At 38.1% G+C, this 26,309-nt stretch overlaps 1 protein-coding gene across 2 annotated transcripts in view; it reads right to left on the minus strand.

The window, feature by feature from the left end:
- Positions 1 to 26,309, minus strand: part of ABCC8 (ATP binding cassette subfamily C member 8) — a 77,440-nt gene that overhangs the window by 22,698 nt on the left and 28,433 nt on the right. For both annotated transcript variants that reach the window (XM_080595758.1, XM_080595759.1), the window contains 13 exons: positions 26,123 to 26,285; positions 20,329 to 20,369; positions 19,868 to 20,013; positions 15,332 to 15,437; positions 15,003 to 15,113; positions 13,223 to 13,298; positions 13,027 to 13,132; positions 9,237 to 9,272; positions 8,056 to 8,091; positions 4,942 to 5,040; positions 3,982 to 4,066; positions 2,691 to 2,771; positions 667 to 804 (listed from right to left, as the gene is read on the minus strand). In XM_080595758.1, coding sequence (XP_080451884.1) covers positions 667 to 804; positions 2,691 to 2,771; positions 3,982 to 4,066; positions 4,942 to 5,040; positions 8,056 to 8,091; positions 9,237 to 9,272; positions 13,027 to 13,132; positions 13,223 to 13,298; positions 15,003 to 15,113; positions 15,332 to 15,437; positions 19,868 to 20,013; positions 20,329 to 20,369; positions 26,123 to 26,285 — 1,224 coding nt within the window. The remainder of the gene's footprint in view (positions 1 to 666; positions 805 to 2,690; positions 2,772 to 3,981; positions 4,067 to 4,941; positions 5,041 to 8,055; positions 8,092 to 9,236; positions 9,273 to 13,026; positions 13,133 to 13,222; positions 13,299 to 15,002; positions 15,114 to 15,331; positions 15,438 to 19,867; positions 20,014 to 20,328; positions 20,370 to 26,122; positions 26,286 to 26,309) is intronic.

Below are 26,309 nucleotides of genomic sequence, written 5' to 3' on the forward strand. Positions count from 1 at the left end.
ATCCTATCTGATTTACTTCATCTTAGACATTTGCAATAGCAAACTGTTAAGAAAGCACACCCTCATTTTTTTTCCTGTAAAACGCAAGATACAACAAAGAAACCTAACAAAACACCTAAGTAATAACCATTTCTTAAAAGTTTGTCAACATACAAAGAGAAAAATAGTTATTAATGTTATCTACTGCTACCAAATGCATGGAAGTACTTTTTTTCCTTGAATTTCCCCACACAGCTCACTAACCATGAAAGCACCTTTTTCTGTGACACCACAGACAACTTCATAGTAACATCACAGCCAGAGGCAATTAATTATGTTACTCCAACATATCACCATTTTGAGATCAAAAGATGAACAAAGTTTTCCAATATAACAATTGGTTTTGGATACTTCATGTATTTTAAATGTGGCCCATTTTCATGAGATTATTAAGTATCAGTTCAAGGAAAATCAGACCTGTTTAGGTGTTTTATAAAATGGGAATTTCAAAATTATGGCACCCCAACCCCCCTGGCTAACTTTCAGAAGACCTGGATTATACCAAGACATCTTCTCACTAAACTACCACTTGGTAGAAAGATGAAGCGAGAGCCTTGTGTGTAGCACAAGACATACTTGTGCCACTTTCCTGCCTCCTAAAAAAAAAAAAGGGAAGAGCATTCTTACCCAGTCAGCGTGGGGCAAGTACTGCAGCTTGTGAGTTACTAGCACGACAGTGCGCTTGTCTTCCCGTAGCATTTTCAGTATTCCTTCTTGCATGAGATGGTCACTGAGGTGGATATCCAGTGCAGAAAATGGATCATCCTGTCATGAGGAAAACAGACCAGCTTTTGGAGTCAACATTTATAGGATTTAAGGAATGTTATGGCTTTTAGTACCAGTAAAACCAGTTAGATCAATATAGAAAATTAGAAGAGGTTATCAGAAGATCAAAATTGTTCTGCGGAGCAGTTTTCTTAAAATACCTAACAACAGACCTTGAGCTGTCCTTTTTGCAATGAGTACTGTACAATGACATACAGTAACATTAGCTGTGTAAATGCCATGATTTCCTGAGTCTTTTTGGGAACTGCTCCTCTCAACTGCCCCTGTAACTGCAATATGCGATTTCTGTTAGACTAAGGACAATGGAGCAATGTGCACTGATGGCGTATATTACCCAAACTGCTTCAGGGACAGTGTCAAACAGCACATTTTTATTTTCTTTATACATATTTCCTTCTGATGACTTTTTTTTTTTTAAATAATCCATATAATTAAAATCTATTAACAAAGCATCACAAAAGGAAAAATCTTGGTCTCTTTGATGATCCTGCTCAGATACTTGATTTATGCCTATATTAACTTCATCTTATTAAAGCAATGAATTATATGAAATTAATTTAGGAATAAACTAATCTGTATTACCTTTTGTGAAACTTTTTTTTTTACTTAATCCTATTTATATGAAATTACAAAGACATTATTTCTGCTTGCACTACTGATAATGGCTGTAGCATTTACTCAGTATTAGTATTTTATGTTATGTTATCCTAATACTAGAATTTCTTAAAAATCAATTTTTGTTTTCTTTTGTCCAGATATTTGCTGAAAATGTAGGGTTGAATTTGGATAAATTCTGCTTTCTTTGACTGACATCATCAAAATGATCACAGAATCACAGAATCATCTAGGTTGGAAGAGACCTCCAAAATCATCTAATGATGATGACTTAAAAGAACCGGATGTTTTCAAGTACTAATATACAGGATTCCTGATTATTTTTGAATGATTAACAGGAAAAATAAGCTTATTTGTAAATGCTTTTGTATTGTCAAACCATCAGAGAATCTGCTACTATGATATTATTGAGTGTCCTGTACAAAAGTTCTGGTGTAAAGTAACAATGGAAAAAAAACAAGTTAGGGTCCAATAGCGGCCCTTGGCAGTGCCCAGCTGCTCTCTACCTCTGCGTTCTCATCATTGCCTGAAACACCCTGCCTGTGAAACATCACATAATGATCAGCCCAACTACAGGGAAAGGTTATCTAAGTAACCTCCCAGACTTTTAGGTATGACTTCAAATGTGCACAGCTTTTCTAATTAATCCCATGTAACTCTCATGTCTGGCTGTCATAAAAGCTGGATTCAAAGCTCCTTGAAAACAGGGTTTAAGAAGGAAGTCCTAATTGGAAAGCCAGCAAGCTCACTGGTAGTGACTGTGTAGGATGCATCTGTTTTCCTACCTACTAGGCTTTTAGAGACTGCTCTCACTCTTCTATTGAAGTTTGGGCAGGATATACAAACAGCAGTTCAGGGTGGGAAGAAAGCTTAGTTTGCTGCAGAAAGGAAACACCTTTGACACAGGCCAACATTAATTTTATGCCTGAGACAGCTTAGGAATTTTATAAATACTGCTGAGACTATTCAATTTTTGGTAACAAAAATAAGCACAAGACTCAAAAGGAAACTTCAACAGACTGAGAGGGAAAGCATCAACATTTCAATTTGTATCCTAATATCCACCTGTCTGCAGTATTTACAAAATTCTTCTTACCTGCAGGCTAGCAAACAATGGCTATAAAATAAACAGGGGACACTTGGCTCAGCTCAGTGAAGCACAATGTTCAGTGTGTGTTATCCATGAAATACTCTAAATGCTTACATCTTGTGCTTCTGTTTGCAGCATAAGCATACTGGCACCTACTCACCAGGAACACAACATTTGTCTGCTGGTAAAGTGCTCTTGCTACACTGATACGTTGGCGCTGCCCTCCAGACAGATTAATTCCCTGGAGATAAGCAGGAAAAAAAAAATCAATCAATTATAAAAACATCAACAAAATATTCATATTTTGATTAAATTATCTAGAAAAAAAAAAAAACACATTTTTTTTTCAGAAATGTGGGCCTGCAATTCAGCTAGGAACACAGTATACTAATTGCTAGAGAAGCCAGAGGACTCTGAGCTCCATACATAACAGGGGGTGAGAAATGTGTAATGGTTTGTGGTGACACAATGGTGTAGGAAGCATAGATGTTCTGTAGACAGTCTAAACTAACCTTCTACTCAAAAGTTATAGTCCGAAGTCTGACTAACCTATTTTTATTTTATGCTTCTATTTCACCATACTGTATTAGTTCCATTGTATACCATATTTGTACCACGACTACTATAGCCAGTCATTGTGAGCTGTTAGATCAGACCACGCGGAGGTGAACATTATGTGCTCGCTACTGCACTTGTTTTCTGCCCTTAGTCCTGCTACTACCCTGCTGAAAGTTACTTATCCTTCCTGTGATCCAGACGCAGCTTCACAAATACCTTAAGCTCTCATAAGCCAATACTGCTGCCAAAGAAGCTACCACCCCTGCTCCCTGCCTCTTTTGCTCACCCCTCTACTTTACTTTTTTTGCCAAAAACCACATTTGTTTAGCTACACAATGAATTTTGTTAAGAACTAATGCATTTCAAATCAACATGGTAGCCAGTGTGGAGATTACTCATGGAAACGTATCCTTGGTGGTTGCTGTTGGTTTGGTTTGCTTCTGTGTGTGTGCAAGTGCCGCTATATGCTAGAGCACATTGTTTATGGAATTGTGACTTCTGGTTCCTTTCTCGTCACGCTCTAGTTTCCCCAATGCGATAAGGCTTGGTTTGCTCTTTATTAAACAATTTGCCATTTTTTAAATGAAGGTGCTCTAAAAAATCGATGAATTATTTATTTTTAGGTTATTCACAAAGAAACCAAAATATGCACTGTCTGCAGAATTAGTCAAACATTCTGATAGCAGCACATTTAAATCATGGCATCTCACATAAATGACAGTGTTTCTATGTTTACCAAGCAACAAGCTTTCAGACTAATGACCCAAACGTACACTTAGCTAAAAGATTACCTTTGTTGCCAAATAACCGGTAAGATTTTAAGAACATGACAAAATAATAAAAAAACTCTACATATTTAAAACAAAAATAGAAGCCCGTAGTTGTTTACTGACCCTCTCTCCAATCTGGGTTTGGTCTCCGTGAGGGAGAATGTCAATATCAGGCTGGAGGGAACAAGCATCAATTACTGCTTTGTACCTGCGGAAACAAAAAAGGTAACACAAAATCCACACAGATACTGCTAAAGAAGCACATTTCCTACCTGCAAAGGAACAAAAATTAACCAGCTGGAAAAATCACACAGTGGAAAATGTATTTGTTAGCCACTAATTGTTCTAATGGGATCTCTTTCAATCGCAGGCAAGTAAATACCATTTCGGCTAAGAAAAAGCATCTTAGGTCAGCTTCCCAACTAAATACATTTAATAGCTAAAAACAGGCAAAACAAGAACAACTTCTCCCACAGTGAATTTTTATTGTTTAGCATTTAACTTTCTTTGTGCCCAGAGCATTTATTGCTTCTATGTCCAAGGGCGACAGAAACAAACAAAAATATGTGTGTAGGATGTGAATACATACTAATCAACTTCCTTCTAGGGTGGTGGGTGGGGGCACAGAATGGAATACCAGCAATAACTTTTGAATCCTTTAGAATGTTTTTGGTCAATTACACAGAATAAAAAGACAGCCCATTAGTCCTTCATGATACACCAGATGTTGAAATCTTAAGGAACAATATTCCCACTCTCAAACTGTTAATATCCTTCTAAGTTAAAATTTGTCAATTTGATATAAAAAGAAAATACTGCATGCTGCACAAACATGGTCCTTGGAAATGAAAACACTTCCACACTTAAGGTCAAGTGAGTCTCAACCCTCTCTCTTGTGTCCTTCAAGAAAACCACAGTCAAAGGGGGACCACCCAGGACTCAGGGTCTTCTGCTGTATTCCAGCAGGTGGATTATGTTTGATGCTGGAGTGAGATGGAGACCCATGTGTGAACGGAGGGGTATGCAACACCATTATTTAGCTAAAAGAAAAGTAAAGCACATAACAGTGCTGAAACCTGTTACCTCTGTTTGTTAAAAGAGCTTTCAAATGTGATATTCTCTTCCACCGTTGCGTTGAGCAACCAAGGCTTCTGTGATGCATACGCTACTGATCCTCTTTTCCTGGAAAAACAAACAAACCAAGAGTTCCCAGCTTACCAGTGCAGTAGGGGTAACTGGAAACCATTCTTCTTGTGAAGGAAGAAACTTGTAATAAATCTTTAAAAATGCTGCCTTTCATTTCTGTTCTTTAGGACAATTTCCAACAGAATACTGCAATTGTTCACCTAACTCAAGAGTTGGTTCTTTTGAATTTCAGTTTGTTCCCCCATTTTCTGCTGTGAAGCGGGTTTTGCAGAGGCTAGCTCCATAAACCTGCCTCTTGAGCAGTGCAGATGGCAGGAAGAAAATTACCGAAGACTAAAACCCAGCTCTTTTTGAATAGACTAATAAAAACCACTAGTTAGGCAACACCTTTCAGAAGTGTTTAAAAAAGATATTTTAAAGTATTTAAAAAAAATGTAACAACTCCACACATACACAAAGGCAATTCTCCCCCAAAATGCATTTATTTTCCCCACTACAAGGGGAACTTGAGTCAGAAGGATTTAAAGACAATAAAAGACAATAAAGACAATACTTTTCTATGTCTATGTGAAGACAAGTAAAGAGAACACAGGCAAAAAATACTATTTTCCCTTGTGGAATTGCCCCCATCATGTACCATGGAAAGAAACAATTTATCAGAGAATGGCCTGCAGGATCTCCCCAAGCATATTTTATTTCATATGTATTATTCTTATTACTACTTAGGAAGTATCTGCCTACTACTGAAGTAGTAGTGCTTTTGTGGCTATCTATGCTACCAAGGACCTCTAACGGCAGAGCTGGGAGAAGGGCATGATTTTTTTATTAGAGCAACTGATACTGTTGGAAAAAATGGACAAACCCATTGGCGTATCACTGTTTCTCAAATGAAAGGGCCAAAAGAGGGATAATATACCTTAAAGCGTATCCAGTTTCTTTCCAGTTATATCAGCTAATCCAATAAAAAGATACGACCTCTCACCCAAACATAGCCTTTGTCTGCTAGACAGTTATTAATTACAGCAGCCTCTGTCTAGTTGGACCAGAATGCAATTCAAACGAGGAGCTGACAAAACAAATTGGGTGCTTTATTTATCTTTTTTTTTTTTTTAATCAGGAGTTAAGGTCACTTGCCCTGCTCATTTTTTCAGGCTTTCATCAGGTTTGCTTAGAAACCATTATAGGATCCAATTTTCTTTGATGACCTGAAAGAACACACAGCTATGCTATCCTGGTAGCATGCTTCCAAGTTCAAATATCTGATCGCTCATTAGAATTTAATTATGCTTTATAAATTCTCTTACTGGAGAATGAAACACAAACAAACAAAAAAAAATCCCCTATGCAGCCCAGCCTGTAGTCCCAAAATCTAATTCAAAGAGCATTCATTTCTGCCCCAGGAGGAAAGTATTTTTTCAATTAGTATGAAATTCTCATCTCAGTGACTGAGAAAAAATTGCTTTGAGCATTCCAAGATGAACATGTATTCCCTTGCCCTTCTTTTTATTGCTTGAAACTGTGCCTTTGCTACTATTAATTCTCAAAGTGATTGAAAAGTTACTTCTAATTTATTTTTTATTTTTTGAAAAATAATAGCAAAGTTTTGAGGAAAAAGTTTTTAAAAGTTTTGTAAAAAGTGTTCTTTTTTTCAGCGAAGATACAGGTACTGCCTGTAAGATGCACTCCCTGCTGAGAACCAGCACAATGGCTGGGAACACCATTCACACTTTGGCTAAAATTCTGCTTTTAGGCCATCAGTGAGAATTAATTACTGCAAGGAATTTGGGAACAAGCAATGAACTTGCCAAAATTAATTTAAAAATTTAGAATTTAGTAAACCCATCTAATATAATCTTAGGTGCAAATTGACACTTGGATGACATATCAGGGCAGGTCATATTTTGGCATAAATAGGGAGCTTGCAAGTGCTTGATTGTACAAGGAATCTACAGCACACCTACAGTGCTTCGTACAGTAAACAGGCAGTCAAACAAAATTTCTACTGAAACAGTATGATAACAGTGTCAAACATCCAGAGAACAAAACATTCTGAAATGGAACATGCAACACTTTCTCTGAAAGCCTGCCATGAAATCTACCTAAGATTTCACGCTCAGAAGACTTCATGCAGACAAATGGTTTAGCAGACAAAGACTTACAAGGAATTATTTTGCAGGTGGAAGTAATTGTCTCTTACCTCTGGACTGCATAAACAAACATATTTTTATCAGTGGACTGTAATTGTTCTCCTTTGATAACAAATGATAAACTGACCATAGCCTCTTAATTATCGCAAAGAGACAGATGGCAAAATCCAACCTTAGAATAAGCAAGGAAACCTTCCCTGAGCTCCCTGGAGAGTAAGTGTTTTGATGGGATCAACCCAGTTCATTAATTTAGAACCAGAGACAACATCGTTAAGGTTGCTTGTTTGAAGCTACTAATCTATCTTCACATTTCACTTTGTAAGTCCAGGAGGCTCAGTATGCATTCAAGATCACTGAAAAAAGACTAGTAATTGGACATTCAGGTGTGTATCTTGGTGCCTTGATAAGCCTATCAACAAGGCTGAAATGTTGGTAATTTCTAAAGGAAAACAGACACACTTCAATGAAGTTATAATGATGGAGGAAATAGTACACTGCAAAGCCTTTCCTATGTGTGTTGGATTGATGACTACAGTTTTATCATGATTATTTTGCACAGTTCATGAATTTCTAGTATCAAACAACAACTCAAAACTGACTTTCTCCAAACACAAGAGAAACATGTCCTATACTACTATTGCATCTACATAAACCAAAAAACGTGCTTCCATTATTTTCAGCCTGATGGTAGGTAATGAAACATTCTTATGTTGGCATGCCTGACTATTAAGGAGCATATGTTTTTGCCATTATTAAATGGCAAGGGTCACCTGCTTGTTTTTACTTCTCCCAAATCTCATGGCAGCTGCATACACAGAGACAAATCATTTGGCTTCTAAAGAGGAACAATTCATTACAAGCAGACACTTTTGAAGACTATTCACATTAGTTTTTAGAGTTATACCTGAATTCCATCTCAACAGGAGATTCTTTCTCTGGGCTACAGAAGACAAACACAGGTTATTATTGCTGTAAGTAAAAATACAAAAATATAACTGCGTAACATAAATGAAGCTCTGCTAAGTGTGCTAAAGCTCTGTACTACGTGATATTGATCTAAAACCAGCATGGTTAAAGCCCAAGTTTCGAGAAGTGTTTTAAACAATACTGCAGAAAGTATTCAACACCTATGAGAAAATGCTCCAGACCTCACAACATTTTGGCTCGAAATACTCTGTTCTGAGAGCACCAAAAATATTCTATAGGATGCCAGTGCAACAAAACCACTATCCTAGTGCATATAACAAACATGACTAGGTCTCCCAGAATCTATGATAATGCAAGCAATTGTTTCATATAGTCTGATATTTCCTCTTTTTTTTAAATATGATTACCACACTGTTTTCTACGTTATCTTACTGTTTGCTGTATATCCTTGTAACGGTTTCGAACATGTAAATGTCTAATTCTGATCATATTTCTTTTGTACCTTAATAGGTTCAAACAGTTTCACTTTTACTCAGCCCATGAACTGTAGTCTCTCTTATGCAGGAAGAACTATGAGATTTCCAAGAATCCTTTATCATGAGATTTAGCTGTTAGGCCTATGAAAGTCCCTCTATCTACAGGCAGGTGGGAAAAAAAAATTTGCAGGACTCAGTCTGACAGCCAGGTAACAAATCTCAGATGCATGCTAAGCAGGACAGAAGAGATGATAAATCCAAAGAAAAGGCAGTAAAATAGTTGGTGCTTCACAAGAAAATATTCTGGCCAGTAGAAGACATGCACTTTAGCATCAAGTCAATAAAAGGGCCACCAGATGACATTTTTTCCTCTGCTGATTTTAGTAGGGGGAATGGTTTGAAACTAAAAGAGGGGAGATTTAGATTAGATGTTAGGAGGAAAGTCTTTAATCTGAGGCACTGGCACAGTTTGCCCAGAGTTGCTGTGGATGCCCCATCCCTGGAGATGTTCAAGGCCAGGTTGGATGGGACTTTGAGCAACGTGATCTAGTGGAAGGCATCCCTTCCCATGGCAGGGGGTTGAAAATGGATGAGTTTTAAGGTCCCTTCCAACCCAAACCATTCTATGATTCTATTGTGACTGACTTAGTAGAAAGACCAATAATTGCATATAATACCATACCTGACATCTTCCCCAGTCTCGCTGTCAGAAGTACAGCTGCATCACAAACAGAAAGTAAAGATTGTTTACTTAAGTAAGCAAAAGCAATCTGCCCCTGAAAGAAAAACTATTATATTCCACTTAGTGCACAGACTGCAAACAGTATTTATCACAGAGCTGCAGCACAGCATCTGTTCCTTTTTCAGAAATTGCCTTGATTTTAGCAGTCAAAAACTTGGCAGATTTTTTTTCCTTATAAACTTGTTAACTTGACTCAACAAATAAAATCACCTCTACTCTTTCCTAGAAGTGCTAACAGAACTGAAAAGTTCAAATGTGATAAGAATGGAGTTCCATTAAAAATGAAGACATTTTCAAGTAAAACCAACAGATAATTTGTGATACTGTTTTTCCATGACAGTAGCTGCACCTTTGCAGTTCAGTTTGAAACCAAAATCAGATGACTTCAGCATGCTCCATTCTGTAGCAGCACTAGTCTTTGGAGATGCGTCTGTGTAAGGAAGTGTGGGCAGGTCTGAGGGATGAACAGGATGAACAGTTTTTGATTTTGCTACGTTTCAGCATGTGCCAAGATGCTCACAGACGGAGCTGTTTGACAGGATGACTGACCATACTTATTACTGAAGCTAAAATCGCTTCCATTGAAAAAGAATGAAAAATCTGTCTTGAATGATATAAACAAAACGAGGAGGAACGCAGCTCTTCATGTTTTAAAGGGAACAGTCTCATTAACTTTATACTAGCACAACTTGTTCATAAATCCCCAGGCTGGAGAACTATACCCACAGTTTAAAAGGTCAGCTTGAGACACTTCCAAAAAGTTAATGCATAGTAAAGCAATGGCTGTATCTAAATTCAATCTACTGTAGAATGAGAGCCAGCTCACACTAGTACCTTTATTCTGAAGGTTAGAGTACTGAACAAAGCTATTCATTTAAATAAAATCAAATTAAGTTTTTGAAAACTCCAACAGATGCATCTTTATAAAAATCTATGTACTTTTTAGGCATCAAGATCACTTCAATATGTTGTCATTTGATGAAAACGGTCAACTCCACATTGAGTACAGAAGGAAGAAAAGCTACTGTGAACAACCTTAATGAATCTACTACTTCCTTCACATTATAAGGACTCCAGATTCACATGAGCGTATGTTTTGTTTAGAAACAAATGACATAACATTGAGCAAAATATTTCTCACTTAGGTCCACCTTCTGATATCATTTACTCCAAAAAGACTAGTTTCTTATACTACTTGAACTGGTACTATTTAAAGTGTGATACTGCCCAGAATAAATCAGCATGGGGTACACTATTATTTACTCAGTAACCAGTCAAATCGATACTATTTACTATGTGTTCAGAATGTAAATAATGATTTCTCTATTTTTATAATCTCTAACAGTATTATAAAATATTTATGCCACAGATGCGCTCAGCCTGCTTTGGAAAATGGGCAGTAATCTGAGTTGGATCTTCCAGGCACACACTGCAATACAAATAACTAAATACAATAAAAAATGAGCCACTGCTAACTTTCAATTAGCCAATTCCTAGCCCAGTAACAAATTATTACTGTAATTTTTAAAGGTTTTGAAAGAAACCATTTTACAGGAAGCAAATAAAGATGATATACAGTTAATCCTATTTTATCGATAGAGCATGGAAGCACAGAGGAGGGAAATGACTTGTGCAAGGTTATCCATTAGACCAAGGGAAGGGCCAGGAATAGAACCCAGATTTCCTGAGCACTGAGTGACATGTCAGCAGGATATATCCTTCACATTCATAGCCATGACCTTGGAGGAAAGGAAGGGGAAGGAAATTTGAAATGAAATAATTCAGGACTATTCTGTAACAGGAATTACTACACCTAAGCATTTGTCTCATCCCAAAGAAATAAACGTAAGAAGGATTTTACTGATTTTGGTGACACATATTATTGGATGAGCTAAGGCTACAAGGTTTGGTGATTACTTGATAAAATCACTCGCCTTGAATCTGGGATAATGTTGCATGTACCTGGTCAGGCATTAGTATTTTCTTATCAAATTAAGGGAGCTCTCATCTGGCAGCTTTACAACACAGGTGTGCAGCCTACACCGAACACATCCATCACTCTGATTAGACCACTACACATCATAGCAGCTCTGGAAAGTGACAAAAAATAATCTGTCCCAGTGCAGCCAGCAGTTACGGTGCTAAGATTGTTTCAGCTGCAAGCCCCTTTATACTTATCTGACAGCTAGCAAAGCAAATGTGATAACAACTGAATTTTACCTTGTGATACTTTGGCACACACAGAAGATAGGAAAACCCATTCTGACCTTTACGCTGTTGTGAAACACATGCTTCTAAACAAATGCTATTTAAAAACACAGTCTGATCAGAACTATCATGTCATCTGTTTTAGTTTAGCATCAGACATTCAAATTACACTTCTTAATCATGTTATGTCATCTATAAAAAATTGCAGCCTTGCTGAAATGAAATTAGTTCACTTAATAAGGCTGCAGGGATTCTGTACTGTTCCTAGCCATATTCTGATTTTCTGTTTAGGGACGTTTGTTTTAATGGGTACATCGCCATATTCCAGAACTTTGGCATCTGTTCTTCTCTCTCACAAGCCAAAAGGGTCACCTTCCTATGTTTCATTTCCCCCACCTATAAAATGGGGGACCCTCCTCCCTTGTACTAGTAAACTGTGTGAAGTTCTGAGCTGGGTGACTGACTTAGGCATGAAGGCTGAATATAAATAATATCTTTACAAGCACTCAAGGAATTTTTTGAGAATTGCTTCAAAATCAGTGCAGAAAACATTAGGTGACAATAACCCTCTGTCCATCAGAGTAACTAAAGGTTGTATTGTTGCCATTCCTTCTTTCCCATTCATTTGGAAATAAAATTCTTTCTCTAGATTCTTCTGCACCTCGTCAAGCTTTACAAACAAATAATTGCAGATTACCCATAAATCGCAGATTATTCTGCAATTTGTCAAGCTTTATCGACAAATAATTGTATCCCAAAAGGTAAAGATCAGACAATGGGCTAGAGATGGCAGCAATTACCAGAAAATACATACAGGAGTCGCAATACATTATACAATTTGTCATTTAGTGTAAGGGTTAAAAGTGCAAGCCCTGGCAGCACAGCTGTTGCAGTTTAGTAGCATTTTTCCTCCCTTCATGGCCAGGACAAAAGTTAGACAGAAGTATAGGCTATATCTGTCTACTGGAGCACAGCTGCTGTGTCCCCTTGAGGAAGGAGAGAAGGACGTGACTATCTCCCTCTTGTCAAATTAAGCAGGATGATACTGGGGGGGTATATCCTGAGATCACTGCCACTTATAAAATGCTCTCCATTTCTCACGCATTAGACCTGTGCTGGGATGGAGTGCACATCTAGAGGCACAGCCAAGGACCACTCCTAGTGAGCCGGTGCCTCTTAACAGTGCTATTCAAAGTCTTGCTGCGCAAGCCTTAAAGTAGAAATGCCATTCTGTGGAAGCACAACATTTCAGATACTTAATTCTGTTTCTGAAGTATGATTTCATGCACGTAATTTTGCTGGAGTGCCGAATGCCCATCTATTCCACCAAGAGGAATGGATGGCTCATTTGACCCTGGCTGGGGGTTCTTTCTGATGTGCTCTCCTACTATTAGGGCAAGTTTTTTTCCTCTTGCCTGTGCACCTATAAAATCCTGGATTCCAAAACCAGGTTCCCAGGACAGATTTTTAGTCTTTTGTGCATTACTACTCAACTCAAGTTCGGATTTTTAAATAGTACTACCTGCTCCAGAATATGTTGCCAGAGATCTTCTGCATCTCACCAAGTATGGCTAGCAAGAGAGATGACTTACCACAGCCAACCTGTCCTACAATCATCGTTAGCTGACCTGCAAGAGAGGGGAATGTACATAAGCTTCAGATTTTCCAAATGCTCATGAAAAAGCATCTTACTCTGTATATCTGATGTCATTTTGTACCTTGAGGGATTCGGATATCAATGTTGGACAATGCTGGAGGACCTTCAGGCGTCCAAGTGAAAAATCCATTTGTGATCTATGCCAAGATGGAGAGAAATAAGAAACAGAAAACCAGCTTTAGACTGACTTCTTTTTTTTCAATGTACAAAGACACATCTATTGCTTACATTATACTGAGCATCAGAACAGTTAGCCTTTACTCAGTGGAGGAAACAGATTTTCAAGTGACTGATTTTCTGGAGGTCTGTATTCTCCTGTGCAACAATCTCTGAACTCAAGAAAGCACAGCAATAAGATAATTGTGGAAAAGGGAGAAAAAGTTGCTATTTAGGGTTTGTTTTGTCATTCGTAAGGTGGGCACATGAAATAAGTGAAATGATGACTAAATTACATACAGGACCATGGTTTGCACTCTGCAAAGCACTGAATGTCAGTCTGGACACATTGCAGCATATAACACAATTATATGGTCTGCATTCTGAGTTGATTTGCAGAATTGTCCTCAAAAATTGCATGTTGCTGCCTATTACAATATTTTCCTTTATATTTCTGATATGATTCTCAGATGACGTAGTCTTCTTTGGATATAAGCAATCTTTTTATTTAAAAAGACACCAACAAGACACAAGTCTGTTCAGGATTTTAACTGGAGATTTCCACTGGATACTGTGAAAAATGGGAGAGGAGACAATTTTACAGATCTGTATTTATACAGCATTCTCTTCTCTCACTTTTTCAGAAGGACTGAAGCTCTCAAAGCCTTCCAGCAACATAAGGCACAACATTTTTTGAATTGAGAAAAGAGTGGAATGGGACACTTCTATCCTACCCTGGAGCTAACTTCCACTGGAGAAAAAATGATGGCTTTATCTTGGAAAAAACAAACAAACAAACAAACTTGAAAAAATAAGCAGAAGAAAATATTGCACTGCTCCCTCTAGATTAATGAAACCAGCCAGAGAATCCCCTCTCAAAAAGTGCCCCCTCATGGGCAATAAGCTGCAGACAGACAGCACTCAATAACTGCAGAATTCCTGGCCCCAAGTGCAGCCTGTGACAATGATGTCAGCAGATGGAGCCAAAGATTATATCTGGTCCTCAGCTATTCAAGATCTTAAAAATACTATCCTCTCAGAGCTTACTGCTCTGGCCCTCCTTTGTCATCACTCCAGGCTAATCTTTTGACCTACCTGTCTATTCCTCCTCCCCACCCAACATCAATATTCGTTACACTTTCCTGCACCAAAGCAGGATGTCAGACAAAAGCCTCCAAAGAACCCTGAAAACACTAACCAGTTGTCCTACTTAGACCCAAGAAACCGAATTATTCATTCTTTTGTGCCAGAAATGCAAATGTAATAGTAGACTTCCTAAATAAACAGTGTCATCTGTATAACAACCTTCAGGATTTTTATTATTTCTGGCCATTTCTATAGATAATTAAAAGTATCGGTCTTCCAACTGGCATGGACAATTTTAACTTCTCCTCAAAGAAGTTGGAAATTCTTGTCATGAAAACAGGGCTAATAATGTAAACAGTGCCAATGTTAATTTGCTGAGTGAAATCTAGAGGGATATACATAACTAATCACAATATAAAGGCCAGCAGACAGTTCTGAGAATGGAAACCATAGAAAGAGAGGTGAGATTAATCTTTGGTACAAGTGTCTGACAGCTTCACATCAAAAGTTGGTTCTTGAATTTGAAACTCAGCTATCAGAATACAAAAGTGACTATTAATGAGCTATAGTAACTGTTATTAGAGTGACCTTCATATCACCTTTACACAAAAATCGTCTGCTTCTGTGATATTAATCGGTCTTCTCATATGAGAGCTGTAATTGTTCCAGTCCTCCCTGGCAGGCCTCTTGCGGTTAACAACTTTGAGTGGCTGTGAAAAATCAGAAAGACAGAAATACACAGTAAGTGGTGGCAGTACCAGCAAAGTGCCCTAAACATGAGCAATCATGTTACCACCTATGTAGTACAGGGTACTGAAATGAGTTTTTGCAATTGCACAAAATAATCAGTAGGAAGTAGAAAAGCAGAAAAACTACTCTGGGTACAAATGACTACCCACTTCACCTGCAATTAAACATTATTACTTACCACTGCCTGGTATTTGCTGTGATTATCTGCACTTCTTAGCTCTGGACATTTATCATGCTCTTCTCCAATCTCTTCACTTGACAGGAATTCACTCAGTTTCTGCACACTGAGAGGGAAAAAGAATTACAGCTCAATCCAGAATGCAAAACTTCTGTTCACTGCAATGTTTATTACAGAGAATCCCTTCTATTACTTCAGCCATTGCCTGCTGTGTGGTTTATCTGTTTCCATTTTGTTACAGGCCTATGAAAATATTCCATGAGATGTTACTGCATGGAAGTTGACAAAACGTGCTCTGTTGCCTAATAAGGACTATGATTCTTCAATGGTTTATGCAGGTGCTTCTCACGTCTTTCCTCTTGTGATGCCAACACACAAATTACACAAGATTTTTTCAGGTATTTGGTGTGACAAAGACTATCCCCAGCCGTAGCTGGTTTTGAAGCCATGTGCAGAAGTAGAATTAATGTCATTTACGTTACCAAAATACTGCACAGCCATTTCTTCTGAACAAACACTAGGAGTCTGAAGAAATCTTTACACCTTGAGCTGAAATCAATCCTTTACAAGGAATATAAAGTGTATAACATGAAAAAGGAGCATACCTTAACATAAAGCATTCAACACATGAGATAGAAAAGGAATGCTAACAGCAGCCCCAAAGAACATATAAAATCTTCCCAAGCTGTTTACGTTTAATTAGCTAAGAGATAATGTGTCTGTTTTATGATATTTAACAGAGCATAACAACATTTTCATCTCTTTACCTGACTTTATAAAATTTACGTCTAATCTACTCACAGGGCAAGCAAATGAAATTTGTAAAGCGGGTTGAACATTGAACTTAGTGTCAAAGAGGCTCAATTAGCTGCAAATAAGTTAACTATCAGTATTCAAAACTATAAAGTGATGGAAGGTCCAAAATTTTAAAAAATAAATTTATAGAGGATGACTGAAATAACTGATTTCAATATATAGCCTTCGGATAATTGGAGAGCAACAGGCAACCTATGCCACTGCAGCATAGTGCGATCTGCCTACCTGTTGGTATGCAAGTTAAAAAAATAACAGTAATAATCAGCATTTATTTTCCTCTACTGGGGATTCTTTCTTCAGAAGGAGATTTAGTTTCTTCTGAGAGCCTCATGGGATGCTCTGCTGGTGCAAAAGCAGTGCTTGGACCAAGGCATTGTAAGTAGAGACTGAGGGCAGCAGGGGCCTTCCTAGGGAAGAATTGGTTCTACAGGTTTTCTGTCAATCCACTGTGGGTGGATTTGCCGAGAGAATGAATTACAATCTAAGCAAATAAAGAGGGGGAGTAACTATTTGGGATGGGACAACAGGAGTAATAAGTAATTCAGGCCCAATGTTGGACCACAAATTCTTAATGTGACGGTCTGTTATACCAAAAGAAGAAACGAGAAGCCTCAGAGATACTCTTACCTATTTGCACAAAGCTCTAGAACATGGGGCTAGGAATGATCTTGACTTTCTTTGTTCAATGAGCCAGATGTTTAACAGAACATTTTGAGTGTCTTTAAATGGATCAAATGATGGTTTAGCCATTGCCTACACGGGATTGGGATGCAGCTGCACCTACGTTCTTTACAGGCAAACTACAGTGACATTTGAATAATTGCTCTGAAGTTGTAAAGAGCAGATACAGAAGTCCTCTGTGTATCTGCTCCAGGATCTAGAAAAGGAAGAAGAAAAGACAGCCAACATATTCTTGCACCATGCATACCTAAACAAGACCAGGTCTTTATTAAGCCACTGGATAGTTTGATTTGTGCTCTCTGGTTGTGTAGCAAGGTGGCTGTACTCTAAATGCCAAGACTTTTCTCTGCAAGCACTCTGCCTAATTCTCTACTTAAATCCAGTATTGCTGTTCCTGTGGCTATTACTGAAGGAATGCAGTGACTTACAGCTGTGAGAGAGAACTGTTTGTTAGAGGCATCAACTCACACTTCAGGGTGTCACACCATTCTATACTCTTAAAGAATAATAATTAAAAAAAAAAGTATGTTCTCTGCAGAACTCTAGCTGACACAGCAATTTCACCAGAATTCCAATATCTCCACTGAGGAACTTATTTTTAACTCACCCACTAGAGGTATTGATTAAAACACAGTTATTTGCACAGCTGACTGAAAAAGCAGTTTCATATTAAAGCCAGTAAAATATATAATGCCACCCTCGCTACTTGACCTTTGCTGATGGGAAATTGTACACTGTAGTCTTTGTCCTTGAAGACCTCACATTTAAGAAATACATCAATTGGCTGCTTAAATTTTCAGTAGCACAAATACGTACTGAAAGTACTTTTCAGAGAGAACAGAATTTCTTACCTTCCTAAAGACCTCTCAGCAGTTCCCTCCCTCAATCAGAAGTGAACACCCTGACCCCATAACTTGGAAATTTTGTAGTGGCCCTATGTGGAACATAAGCTTTAAGTCTCTTCTATCACTGGAAAGAATCACACCGTTGTTCCAATAGTGTCAATGGCAATCCATGATGATGCTTTGCAATTGGGCACATATGTAAGGATAAAAAGATACTGACAAGTTTATTTGTAGAGATTCTTCTCTTTATGAGCAGCTGGCATCAGAGATTCTGGCCAACATTAACAGAGCAGTGATTGTGAAGTGCCTGAGATGCAAAGCCAGTAACAGACTCTCAACATCCTTTTACATGCGGGTTCCGCTTCTGGTTTATCTCCTGCTTCACTTAGCTGGTTCCTTTCTGTCAGCACAGGATAAGTTGTCTTGTATGCTTGCTAAAACCAATTAGAATATTAGAATATAGCCTAACAAAAGCTAAATTATGGCTTTGTAAAGTTAGATTACCTTTATCTGATCTTATTGATCAGCTAGTTATTAGCAGCAAGGTATAACAACAGGTATAACATTAATTGTACTCAACTGGCACAAACACAACTTTTTAGTATCTGTTTGCTTTTTCACATTTACCCAACTATTTAAGCAAGCATGTGTTTGCATAGGTTGAAAATATCTGACGTGCTTCCAAAGGACTACACTGAAGGTTGGGGTACGCAGAAGACCCATGCAGAGCAGCACCAGTAGCACTTGGGAGCTATGCACTCTGGAACACTAAGTGAACTACTCAGATACGGATAGCCAAGAAGACAGGGCTTGTGTCAGCTTTGTCACACAGATTCAACTGGGGGGCTCCTGCCCGCATTCCAAATGCCAGGACAATAGCCTGCTTACAAGAAAGTAACTGCAGAATCACTCATGGCTAGCAACAATTAATACTTGGTTGATACTAATTGATTTAACATTGATACTGTGGCATTAACAGGCACAGAACTGGTTGACAAAAAAATCCTTACACAAGCCAAAATAAATGCCCATTACCAGTATCAGCCTCCAGATACTTTACTGGCTGCAATCTTAGCCTGACAATTTGCCATGGCTCTAGGGACCACCACAGTGCCTGCAAAACATTTCCTGCCGGCTCTGATGCTCTCAGGTTTCACACGTGTTAGGAGAGAGGATGCAGTTGTGACTTTGCACCGTCAGGGAATTTCTAAATAGTGAGGGCAATATCAGCTTCCTGCTGTAGTCTCCTTTACATCTCCAAAGTGACACAAAGGCAATTAAGCTAGGCAATTAATACAGCTATCTGCCCCATACTTTAGACAAGCTTTTAGACAAGCTACATTTGAGATCACACAGATGTATAATAACGTAAGAAGCCCATACTATCTCCTCATTCCTTATCAGTCATGTAGAGTTACACTGAATAACAAAAGTATTAGTTGTTTTTTTTTTTTTCTTTTTTAAACACAGATTTGCTGATATTCAAAGAAAAACTCCCAGTGAAACACAAGTTCTACCAAAAAAAGACTCAAGTACTGGCTATTATTTCAGGTTTTGAATGCGCAGGCTAATGTGCTCGTAAGAGAGTCAAAATTCATCCAGTCTGGAAGAGACATTTAGTCATTAGCTTACTCCTACACTTAACATTGGAATTTTTGTGTCTACAGCGTTGTGGTTTGGCTTCTGTTGTTGTTTTTGGTTTTGTTTTTTAAGTCTAACTCTCGACCAAGAGGCCACCTCTCACATAGACAGGTGGTGGGAGAGCACTGCCCAAGTGATACACACTGAAATACAGGTCCTTCTGGGATTATCTTTTTCCTTTCTACATGCTTCATGTGGGTGGAAACATTTGGGTAATTTACAAAATGAAACCTTCAGTAAGCTTTCACCTCCTTTTTCTGTTACCACATACACATTGCATGTGGTACTGGCACATCTCAGCCCATTCCACAAAATGAAGCAGTAACCATAGGCCATAAAACATTGCTTGTTACAACTGCACCAGCAAAGAAACTGGCCTGCATGCTACAACCAAAGGCACCGCACAAGGCAAAAGATAGGGAAGCAAATTACAAAAACCACTGATAAATAGTTGCCATGTTATTTCTAAACTTATAATTGGATGACGGAACAAGAGCCATAGCTTCAAAAGTCAGAGAGATGGGAACAAAGACATTCATTTTACAGTTCTCACCTTACTAATGCTTTGACAGTGGATCTAACCACACTGGAGAGCAGGAACAACGGAGACACAAGAATGTGAAACAGGGAGATGGAGGCAAATGCCACAGACGGGGAGAAGTCAGCCTTTCTTGTCAGATGAGCATGGACCACAAATGTCTACAAAGATACAGACGTTATCATCAGCATTTAGCCATAAAGGAAATGCACAAAGACTTCGTATTTCACAAGCATTTCATTTAATGCCTCTTATTTAAGAACTGTAATTTTTGTTCTCTTAATAGTCTGGAGGACTGCTTCATATTCCTTGCTGCTTCTGGTTACAGACAACAAGTGGGCATTTTCCATTCTCTCCCAGAGGAATTGCAAATGTGCAGGAGCTTTCCATACCTTCCTTCTTCTTCCTCATTTCCACATCGCTTACACTTGAAAGCATGGTTGTAATTAAAGTTACTTAGAAAAGTCCATACTTACTATAAGTACAGCTGCAATTGGTATTGCTGCATTCATAAAGACTGTGAAGGAAAACATGTAGGAACATTTAGACACAATTTCCATTCAGCCAAGATAAAGATTAAAATACTACTAACTAGCACTGTCTGATAATGATATTTTCTATGCTTAACATAGCAAAAATGCACAACTATTTACACACAGCATTCTTTTAAATACCTACAGTTTGATTCTCCAGTTACCTCAAAACCCAACTTCTCTTCAGTTACACAGAACCCAGCAATGCACCCTAGAAGAGATGAACAATCTATGCATTTTAAAGTGTACTCAGCTCACATACAGATCAGGCATGGGGCACTTGCAGGTCTCTGTCTCATGGCAGACAAAAATGCTGAGCTGATACGAGGTCTGGCAGACAACTTGAACGCCTGACAATGAGAGGAAGGGAGACCCAGCAGTGGTTGTACAGGTCATGCCCTGTGTGTGGCTGCACACCCAGCTCTGACCCATTGCATGGCAAGAGCTCCTGGTAGAGCCACTAGCATATGCATCAAGTTGTGACCTACTTCTGTGACACCACTTCTGAAGTGCAGGGCTTTGTGGCACTCTCAGGTCTGGGGACTCAAATCGAAGGGCAGTGAAATATTGGCATCTCTGTAGTGCAGCACTGGATCAATGACAAACAGTTTATTCTTATGGAGAATTTACTCAATATATGCTTTTGATGTTGTTTTTCTGGTAGAGTTTGTGCAACTGTGGTATAACAAGTGTTGTACATTTCACTCATTAAAATCTCAAGGTCACACTCAAGGCTCCTGGTTACTGCTACCCCTAGTTTCACAGTAAAAGCTTCTTCTAAGCAGCTTTTTGTGTGGGGGTAGTCATATTGAAGCTGAAAAGAAAAGGTTTGGACTGTTTATTCCAGAAGAGAAAGTGGATTCACAGTTACAGAGATGGAGCTAGAGTCCAGTTCAGCTAAGGAATAGAAGATGGGCTTGTGGTAAGGGCAAAGATTATTTTTTCTCAGCTATACCAAGTTATTTTTTGACCTTGTGCAAGTGACTTATTTTGTTAGAAGGACTTAACAGATTGTGAAATAGTCACATTTAGGCTAGTTTTAAGGTAGCTGATTCAAACTGCTAACTAGGTATCAGTCTAAGCACATCAGCTCAGAAGGCTGAAAGTGAGCATACTTCAAGCTGGGAACCTGTGCAAGACCTTGCGCTTCTACACACTAAGGCTATAGAAAGTTGAACTAGGTGGTTTATTCCATTTAGTTAGGCATAATTACACTTGCTTTATCAGGCTTGGCTACTTAGATTATGAATATCTTCAGGAGACTGATACAGGTTCTAACTCGTGTGACAGAGCTTTGATTTCAGCTGGGCCTTGAGTTACTAAAATGCAAACAACGAACCAGTTTCCTCTCTGACCTTGAACAGCATTTGTTACGGTGCCCTGGATTCCGCTACTATAGCTCTTCATACACTATTGCATTTCAAGTTTATTAAACAGATGGAGGGGGAGAAGGAAGCAAATAATGTTTGTATACAGGCATCTCTTTGAGATGGGGCAGGAATATGAGTTGACAATACAATAATAAACAGCTACCCCTGTAGGAGCCTGACTCAGAACTGGAACTATGGTCCTGTCCCACACTGCTGTCCACTCTGTCACATTGTGAGAATATTATTTAACCATCCACCCTTTCATTTTGACCTTTGCTCAATTTTATTCCATGAAGTAAACAATACAGAGAAAGACTACAGAATCTGTAGATAAGACAGAATTAAGAGATTAGTACATGTTTAACAGAAAAGAAAGAGGCTAGTCACTTTTTAAAACAAACAAATGAAACACCTTTGCTTGTCCCTTTTTGCTGTCAGGTATAGCCAAAGTTCAGGCAGGAAAAGCACTTGCCAGTTTCTTCATCTGAACTGGAGTGCCATCATTTGACCCACAAATACTTCTAGTGGAATGTATGACCACCCTTTTCTGGGCACAAACTCCACAAATAACTTAACATACTGTCAGAGACTCCTTCTTCCTACGTTTAGAATATTATTAATAAATCCTGTAGTGTAGTTGTAAACTCTACTCAAGCATAAATAAAATACGTGTGTTATTTCATGTAGATCTAATTCCTTGACGGATGTGACTGAAAATATAGATGTATTTATACATAGATTCCTGAGGTAAAAGCTTAACTTTTGAAAGCTTTCAAGGCTGAGAGATCTGGGGATGTTCAGCCTGGAGAAAGGAAGGCTCTGGGGAGACCCCATTGTGACCTTTCAATACTTAAAGGGGTCTTATAGAAAAGATATAGAACGACTCTTTACTCGGGTATATGATGATAGGACAAGGGGGAACGATCTTAAACTAAAAAAAGGGTAGATTTAGACTAGACATCAGGAGGAAATTCTACACTGTAAGAGTAGTGAGGCACTGGAACAGGTCGCCCAGAGAAGCCGTGGATGCCCCATCCTGGAGGTGTTCAAGGCCAGGCTGGGTGGGACCTTGGCCAACCTGACCTAGTGGGTGGCATCCCTGCCCATGGCAGGGGGCTTGGAGTTAGATGATCTTTAAGGTCCCTTCCAACCTGAGCCATTCTATGAATGACAAACATGTATTAAAGCCCAGAAGTTCATAGTTTACTACACACCTTAGAAAAATGTTAATAATTTTCTGAGAAAAAATATTTTTTTCTGTGTTGGAATGCAAAGCAGTTTCTCCTGCAGAGTTGTCACACTTTGGATAAACTTGAAGTAGTTACAACATAAGAAGATTGGAAAATAAAAAGTAAAACTTGCTGCCTTTACCTGTGGAATTCTTAATTCTATTAAATCCTTGCATTTGTGGTTTGCCTTTGAGGCTGCTGCAGTACATGATTTCTCTTTTATGTATGTATCAAATAAGAGAAACCACCAAAGCTGATAAACTTGTCAAGAGAAGGACCCTGCTCTTCTGCTGGCAGTATGAGATAATACCTTCTAAAGATGAAGTTGGAGGGATTAAACATACTGTAGGGCTGGCAAAGACTGCTGTGGTTATGACAGCATGGGTCAGTTGGTGGCTCCCCAGAAGTTGATCTGAATCTTGCTGTTATGAGAGATCACAGGCACATCCAAGGACATCTTATTTTAAGTAAACAAATGCTTATTGAGCCACTGGAATTTCTGGTTTGTTAGTTTTTTGTTTGTTTGTTTTCAATTATGGAAGTGTCTAGTATAATAAAATGATTTCTAAAATGGATTTATTTTGCAGCTAAGAATTTTTTTCCCCAACTAGATTCTGTCCAAAGTACTTTGTTACTAGAAAAGACAGATAGAAAACTAGCAAAAACTATAAGCTACATGAACTGTTTAGAATAGTAACTACTGTAAATTTCCTGTGAGAAAGCCTGGATTTCTGACAGATTAGACAAAAATTCACAGAAATAGGAAAACCATTCCTTGCTTTCTCTGCCTTTCCTGAATACCTTATACATAAACCCTTATACATAAACCTACAAAGCTGAACATAAGATAATAATAACTGCAAAAAAATGAAAGTCTTCTTGGCCACAGTTAAAGAATACACTGTTGAAACTCAAAAGCTTATCACTATCAACTTTGTAATCCAGTTTTGATTCTGATGGGTACATTTCATTAAAATGCTGGCTAATTTCTATATTAGCTTTTTAAGTACATACAAACAATTTATACACCTACAAACTATATCCGGGCACAAGGGTGAGGCAGATGAGATCCAAATTTCACTCTGTCTTGAAATGGAATTTTCTTGTGGTCTAGCCAACACTGCTCTGAAATTTGTAGGTATATTTTCTGTAATCCAATGCAAATCTGTTCCTCATGAATAGAAGCAGATCCAACCACATTCTTCCTAATAGCTAATAGCTAAATATACTTAGAAAAGTAGACTCCTAATACTCCTAAAGAAAATCCTAATGCTAATAGCTAAATATACTTAGAAAAGACTTCCAAAGCCCATTCAAAATGGCACTTAAAAATACATAAAGTTCTCCTGTTTTCTTACTTTTCTAGGACGTCTGCCTTCCTGCAAAATCTTGGTCACCTTCTGCCATTATCTTAATCACAAAATTAAATCTTAAGTTCACTATTATATCAGCAAGCACACTTTGTGCTGATTATGCCTATCATTCCATTTATACTTATGATAATAATAACAGCAAGTTCTCCTGTATTTATAATCTCTACACTAATCTGCTAACATGCAAGTTTGTAAGAACCAGTGAATCTTCTGCTACAGACAAAAGGGTGCCAAGAACTCCTAGGCTGAAATTAGAGAAAACCTTTAAAAGCCAAAATGATATGCAATATCGTCATAATAAAGTAGTACTGGTTTACCCCAGCTGAAAAACTAATCTATGGTGTCTTACAGACACATAATTATTACAAAGTACAAATAAAAATGCAAATGTAAACACTGAATGTTTCAATAGTTTCAAATAGCATGTATTCAGAATTGTGTGGAATAATACTGTTTCTCATTTATCATGTCACTATTTCTTTACAGAATATTCAGTACAGTTTTCCTAGCTGTTACAAATGAAACTCTGAGGATTTAAAAAACAAATAAGACTGTACGGCTCCTTCAGTCCTATAGCTAAACCTGTGGCCTTGACTATAAATAGACTTTAATGCAATGTGGAGCCCTGCAAACAAAAGGAGCCCACCTACCCTGATCTGGGTGTAGAACAGAGTTTACAGTCATATAATCTACTTCAGCTAAATTCTCTTTTAAGCTGAAATGCAAACTACTCTACAAGCACAGAAAGCTCAGGTTCCCCAGAGAGAAAATCTGGTCTCAGAAGTCAATGAAAACCTCAATCTCAGTCAAATTCAGTGGGTACAGGATCTTGCCCTCAGAGTACATTACTCATGTGACTGTTTGGCAGGAAAAAGTCAACTACGCACCTCTTGGGCGAATGTAATCAAATAATACTACCCAGACTGGAAGTTACTTTTCTAAGGAAAAATCTTCTTTATTAGTCTAGAAGGTATTTGTACAGGTAGCTTGTAGCATTTGATACTTCTTGCTAAAGTTTCCAGTGCATTAATAACTTACAGAATATATCAACTGTATTCTTCAGTATGACTTGAATAATTATTTCCGAAGTACTACAATAGAAACTATAGAGGTGTTGCATATGAACTGCTGAATTACAGTTTGACTGGCCTTAGATGTTTTTAAAAGGGAAGATAAATGCCTTGAAGCAGCTTGAAATGAGACAAAAGAAGAAATCTGGTTTTGGAAAGATGAAATTGCCAGCACTGTCATATTTTCCTTTCTAGTACATAGTAATGGCCTTAAGAATCACTTGTTTTCATAAGAAATCCAAATTTTGAGTAATAAGTTGTAAGTACTATCTGTTGGAGCTTCAACACAAAGACATTTCCCATCACATGATATTGCGATATATAGTATCGTGCAAAATGCAGGAGGAGGGTAAAAAGATAAATATCAGCAAGGGCTTCTTCCTGAATGCTATGTTATAGAGGAGAATATTGCTGGGTGGAGCTAGCCTGTGAAACACTTGTCCCTTAAAAGCTTCTCTTGAGAAAGTTAATACTATGAAACATTAATCTGACCTTCTCTTTTAGGCATATTTCCTGTACAGGCAAAATTCTACTGAATTAAATGGAACGTCTGACTAAATGGAAAGTGAGAAGTATGGAATCAGAGCCTAGAGCAACTGAAACAATTGCAACAGAGAAATGGTAAACTCATTAGCACCTAATAATGCAGTGGCACTTCAGCTGAACAGTGGATTAGAATGAGGGAGGAGACTTACTGGATATGGAGGTATAAAGGGCAAACGACTTTAGGCTAGTCATTTCTTTTTGTCTGGTTTCTTCTACACTGCTGTGAAAGATGTGTTCCCAAGCATAGAGTTTAAGGAGCTTAATGCCTCGAAGCATCTCATTTGTTTTCTTCAGTCTCTCATTGGAGTACTCCTGCAACATTTACATACACATTTA

This window comes from Anser brachyrhynchus, assembly GCF_964034855.1.
Source record: "Anser brachyrhynchus genome assembly, chromosome: 5".
Taxonomy (NCBI): domain Eukaryota; kingdom Metazoa; phylum Chordata; class Aves; order Anseriformes; family Anatidae; genus Anser; species Anser brachyrhynchus.